The sequence below is a fragment of the Phacochoerus africanus genome, chromosome 4 (assembly GCF_016906955.1).
Source record: "Phacochoerus africanus isolate WHEZ1 chromosome 4, ROS_Pafr_v1, whole genome shotgun sequence".
Taxonomy (NCBI): Eukaryota; Metazoa; Chordata; class Mammalia; order Artiodactyla; family Suidae; genus Phacochoerus; species Phacochoerus africanus.
In genome coordinates, this window is record NC_062547.1 from 142667951 (window position 1) to 142673950 (window position 6000).

Below are 6000 nucleotides of genomic sequence, written 5' to 3' on the forward strand. Positions count from 1 at the left end.
GTTTCCAGTGTCACGGCCATTGGGGGTCACTTCGCCCTGACAGGCCGTTACCCTTCCTCTCTAGCTCTGACCTCTACTCTTCTAGAAGTCATGGCTGTCCTTTATGGTGTGTCTGCCAACTAGACCCTTGGGAAAGTCTTGCGCTGGAAAGCGCTGTGGATGCATAATCATTTTCTCCAGTCTCAGCGCAAACCTCACCTCCCTCCTGGAATCTCCTTTTGACTTTCTCAGGTATCATTAGTCATTTTTACCTCCAAATCCTATATGTATATCTTTTCTTTTTTGTTGAGGCATATTTGACACAGAACATGTTAGTTTCAGGGGTACAACATGATTTGATATTTCTATGCATTGCAAAAGGATCACAATAAGTCTAGTTAGCATCTGTCACTATATAGTTACGAAACAATCTTTTATCATGATGAAAACTTTAAGATTTATTCTCTTAGCAGCTTTCAAATATGCAATAACATTATTATGAACTGCACTTACCATGCTGTACGTTGTATCTGCATGACATTTATTTCTTTTAAAACTGTAAGTTTGTACATTTCAACCCCCCTTCACCACTGCCAGCACCTCCACCACTCCACCTCTAGCAGCCACCAATCTGTGCTCTCAATCTATGAGCTTGGTTTTGTTTTTTTTTATTATTTTTTCCTTTTTTCGGCTGCCCCTGCAGCATATGGAAATTCCCCAGCTAGGGATCCAATCCAAGCCACCGAAGCAACCTGTGCCATAGCTGTGACAACACTAGACCCTTAACTGCTGCACCATGGTGGGAACTCCAGTTTTTGGTTTTTTTTAGATTCTGCATCTAAGCGAGGTCATATGGTATTTGTCTTTCTCTGTGGCATTTTGTCAAATCTTTAAATATTGACTTATTTCATTTAGCATCATGCCCTTGAGGTCCATTCATGTTGTCACAAATGTCATTGTTTATTGTGGCTAAATTATATATATTTATATCACATTTTCTTTATCCATTCATCCATCAGTGGACACTTTGCTTCCCTATCTTGGCTATTGTAAATAACGCTGCTATGAACATGAGGGTGTACATATCTTTTCAAGATAGTGTTTTTATTTTCTTCAGCTATATACCCAGAAGTGGAATTGCTGGATCATATACTAGCTCTGTTTTGAATTTTTTTTTTTTTTTTGAGGAACCTCCATAGTGGCTGCCCCAGTTTCCCCCCAACAGCACACAAGGGATCTCTTTTCTCCACACCCTCACCAACACTTGGGATTTCTAGTCTTTTGGGTAACAGCCATTCTAACAGGTGTGAGGTGATAGCTCCTTGTGGTTTCGATTTGTATTTCTCTGATGATTAATGACACTGAGCACCTTTTCAGTACCTGTTGGCCATCTGTCTGTCTTTTTTGGAAAAATGTTTATTCAGATCTTCTGTTCATTTTTTAATCCAATCGTTTGACTTGTTGATGTTGAATACTATGGGCTCTTTATATATTTTGGATACTAACCCCTTACAGACATAGGGGTTACAAATATTTTCTTCCATTCTATAGCTGCCTTTTCATTTTGTTGGTTTGCTTTTTCTGTGCAGAAGCTTTTTAGTTTGATGTAGTCCCATTTGTTTATTTTTAATTTTCTTTTCTTTTTTCTTCCTTTTTTTAGGGCTGCACCTGTGACATATGGAGGTTCCCAGGCTAGGGGTTGAATCAGAGCTATAGCTGCCAGCCTACACCACAGCCATAGTAGTGCCAGATTCAAGCTGTGGCTGTGACCTGCATCACAGCTCACGGCAATGCTGGATCCTTAACCCACTGAACAAGGCCAGGGATGGAACCTGCATCCTCATGGATGCTAGTCAGATTTGTTAACCACTGGGCCACCATAGGAATTCCCCATTTGTTTAATTTTGCTTTTGTTACATTTGCTTTTAGTATCAGATTTTTAAAAAATCATTGCTACGATTGATGGTAAAGAGCTTATTATGTTTTCTTCTAGGAATTTTGTGGTTTCAGATCTTATGTTCAAGTCTATAACCCATTTTGAGTTAATTTTTGTATGTGGTGTAAGATACAGCCCCAGTTTCTTTTTTTTGTATGTGACTATCCATTTTCCCAACACTGCTGATTGAAAAAACTATCATTTCTCCATTGTACATTCTTGGCTTGTTTGTCATAAATTAATTAACCATTTTTGCATGAGTTTATTTCTGGGCTCTGTACTCTCCTCCACTGATCCACTGACCTGTGTATCTTTTATGCCATACTGTTTTGGATACTATAGCTTTGTGATATCATTTGAAAACTTGATGCCTCTAGCCTTGTTCTTCTTTCTCAAGAATGCTTTGGCTATTTGGAGTCTTTTGTATTTCCACACAAATTTTAGGATTGTTTGTTCTATTTCTATAAAAAATGCCATTGGAATTTTGACAGGGATTGCACTGAATCTGTAGATTGCTTTGGGTAGTATGGGCTTGTTAACAATATTAATTCTTCTCATCCATGAGCATAGATTAGCTTTCTGTTTATTTCTATCTCCTTCAATTTCTTTTACAAATGGAAAATTTCCAGTACAGGTCTTTTATCTCCTTGGTTAAATTTATTTCTTGGTATTTTATTGCTTACTCTGCTTTAATCCAGTACATTTCCTGCCCCATTCCCAGGCAAGGTAATCACCACCATATATTCTTTAGGAAATTTTTCACAATGAACTAAAAGTATGTTACTAGAAAGTTAGCTTTCTGGACCCTCTGGTGAAAATAAAAAAAAATATACCTTCCAGCTTGTTTGCAAGCACTGGCCTTGCCCTAGGCTTGAGGAAATAACCCCCACGTTCTTGGGGGCCAGGCCTGTCTGTGCAGCCTCTCCTGTGTTCAGCCCAACAGTGTGGCGCACGTGGAAAGTAAGTATGGACTCTGCGACTGACATGCCATGTTTTGTCTTTCAGAACCAGAGGCAGGAGAGGTGTCCCCTCCAGTCGGTGCTGGTGTCAACAGCAACAGCTGGACCTTTAAATACGGACCAGGCAACCCCAAACAATCTGGTCCCGGTGAGTTGCCAGACAAATTCATTATCCCAGGATCTCCTGCAATCATCTCCATCCGGCAGGAGCCTACTAACAGCCAAATTGACAAAAGTGACTTCATAACCTTCGGCAAAAAGGAGGAGACCAAGAAAAAGAAGAAAAAGAAGAAGGGTAACAAGACCCAGGAGAAAAAAGAGAAAGGGAACAGCACGACTGACACCAGTGACCAGTGAGGTCACCTAATGGAAACAAGCCACTTAGCCAGTTTTTGTAACAATGGCAACCCTCTCCCATGTAGCAACTCCTTCTCCTTTCTCCTGTCCACACGAGCCCTCTCTTAGAGACCTCAGAAATCTGCAGAAAGTTCCCTGTGTCTGTCTAGCTCGCATTTAACAGGTTTTGTCTTCAAAGCTTTACTAAGTCTGGTGTTAACTCTTTCTCTCCACTCTGGCTTGTTTTCAGAACCCAAAAAGCAGACCCAAGTTTCCTTTCTCCTCCGCCGCAAAGGAGAGGCTTCCCAGCCCCGCCCGTGAGAGGTTGGACTCTCTGCCCTGTGCTCCGGGGATCCTGTCTTGATGACACTTGCAGGGCAGGCTGAAAGGTTTTGAGATTGAGCAGCTTGAGTGTCTGTGGACACTGGGTATGTGTGGCCACTGAGGGTCTGTGAGTGCCAGGTCGTGGTTGGGATGGGCCAGCTTAGACTAGAAGGGCTGGGAAACAAAGGCCAATGAACCGTGGGACGTGTGAAGCGCAAAGGGACCAGACTTTCGCAATCTTACAACTCGAGAGGTGGTGGCCACCCTCTAGCAGACAAAACTCCCCCCCACTGACAAGGCTTTGGGAATCCCTAAAGTCTCTGGGCTGTGGTGTCCCATTATGCCTAAAAACTGCATTTTACCTACAAGCCAATAGTTCAGTGTTGAACAGGGGCCAGCCAGGGCAACAGAAGCAGATCTGATGTGTTTCCTATATTTGTCCTTGTGCTCACTTTATTAAAAATTCTTTTGCACACAATGTTTATGAAAAGGTCAGATCCTTTTCCAGCGACACTTATGCAAAAGCAAAAGAAAACCCCGACACCTCACTTTATGCTGTTTGTTGTTTGATAGATTTATTTAAAAAAGAGGAACATCTATAAACTATAAACCTTTAAAGAGAAATATGATGAATACATTTCCCCTAAATGATCCTCGAAAGAGAAGTCCGTCTACAGCCATTGAAACGACCATTGCTGCTACAGAAGTGCTTTAAGAGAATTGCCTGAAACATCTGTATTATACTGGCCACCTGCCAATCACAGCTTTACTCTTGCAGATCACTCTGGGGCTGCCTCTTGCATGTATTAATGCCGAAATAAAAGGATCTTTCTCTCTCTCTTTTCTAAGAAACAATTATGTGCACTTTGAACACACCACCCTCTCTAGCCAACCATATCAAGACCCAGAAATCGAAGAAAAGCATTGTTTTCTCATACATACAGTGAGCAGACTTTTCAGTCCTCTGATTCTGTGATTTGTCTTGGTGTGCTAGCCAACACCTCTTTGGTTTAGTTTTCTATTTCTGTAACGCTCTGAATTGCTAATCTTGCTAACACCTATGATGTTATCTGAACTCAATCTCCCATATGTATGCTGTATGCTAGTATAAGACTCCTGAAATATATTTACTCTGTGCTTGTGTATGTGGATGTTAATGCAACTATTACCTAGAGTGAACTTTAAGCTTTATTGTTGAATGTAATTCCATTATATTTCCTTTTGTACACCTGTGGAAAAGTGGAGTAGTGTTTTGTTTTGTTTTGTTTTGTTTTTAAACCATTGTTAATCAGCTTTTGTGTATGAAAGACACAGTAAAATTTCTTTCTTAAATCAAGAGACTGGTGATTCAAGGAATTTTATTTATGGTCAGCCGAGAGCCCTCTCTTGCCAACACTCCTGCTGGCAAGGGAATGGATAAAGCTGTTTTTTTCTAGTAACAATTCTGGAAGGAATACCGAAGATATTCCCCGAGGGCGTGCAAGCGCAAAATTGACCAATCTGACCTCTTGGAAGTCACAGGAATGCTTTGAAATTCTAACAATAGCTGGAATATCAGCTCATAGAGAACAGGAAAATTTACTGTCACCTTGAATAAGAAATTTTGATTTTGTTGAAATGTACAATTTAGAAGTTTGATTATTATTATCTTTTAAAAGTTAACATAAAAGAGGTAGGAGTCTGTTGTTAAAACAAAACATTCAATCTCAAAAAAAAAAAACAACAAAAAAAACCCAAACCTGCACCTGTTTTGTCTACTCTTAGCTTCATTCTCCCATATTTTGAAGGGTGTGTAACTTCAGCTCTGCAGGATTGCATGGGGTAAAACTTACTGCTAACACATGTAAACCATTTGCTACATTGTAGGTTGTGATCATTTTGCCCCACTGAAACCCATGTATCTGACCTTACGTGCCTTTTGGATACTAGGAGAATCGGGCTAATTTATTAATGATGATAATTATAATGTCTCTGTACAGCACTTTTTACATTTGCAAAGTGCTTTCAATCCATGTTAGTTACTAGTTATTACAGCTGTAAGGATAAATCACATCGTGTGGATTCATTTTTGATTGGTGCTATTGGTATTTCCTCTGTTATTGCTAATAAATGGAAAATGGTGGTATGAAAGAAATGGTGGTCATTTCTAAGCGTAAGAGTAGGAGGAAGTAGAACGGTGATTATCATTAGCTGTTATTGTGGCAGAAGGTCACAGTGTGAAACTTACTGTATCACTCGCTGGCTACATCCCTGGCTCTTACATTCATGACGAAGGCATGACACCCAATGGAAACAAGAATCACATTGCACAGTATTACCAGCAAAGGCAGCCTGAAGGTTTCTTTGTCACTTCCCAGTACCCGATTTCAATCTTCTCTAATAAGAATTGCAACCAACCAATTTTAATCATCTGGTTCATTGTTTGTTTAGCCCTTGTCCTTCTCGACGATCAGGAAATCAAATAAT

General features: G+C 40.2%; 1 protein-coding gene across 1 annotated transcript in view; it reads left to right on the top strand.

Annotated features, from left to right (window-relative positions):
- LOC125124739 (protocadherin alpha-13-like) overlaps positions 1 to 5207 on the top strand; it is a 143123-nt gene extending 137916 nt beyond the window's left edge. Inside the window, 1 exon segment of the mRNA XM_047774758.1 lies at positions 2921 to 5207. Within this exon segment, the coding sequence (XP_047630714.1) occupies positions 2921 to 3231 (311 nt within the window). The 3' untranslated portion in view covers positions 3232 to 5207.
- The last annotated feature ends 793 nt before the right edge of the window (positions 5208 to 6000 follow it).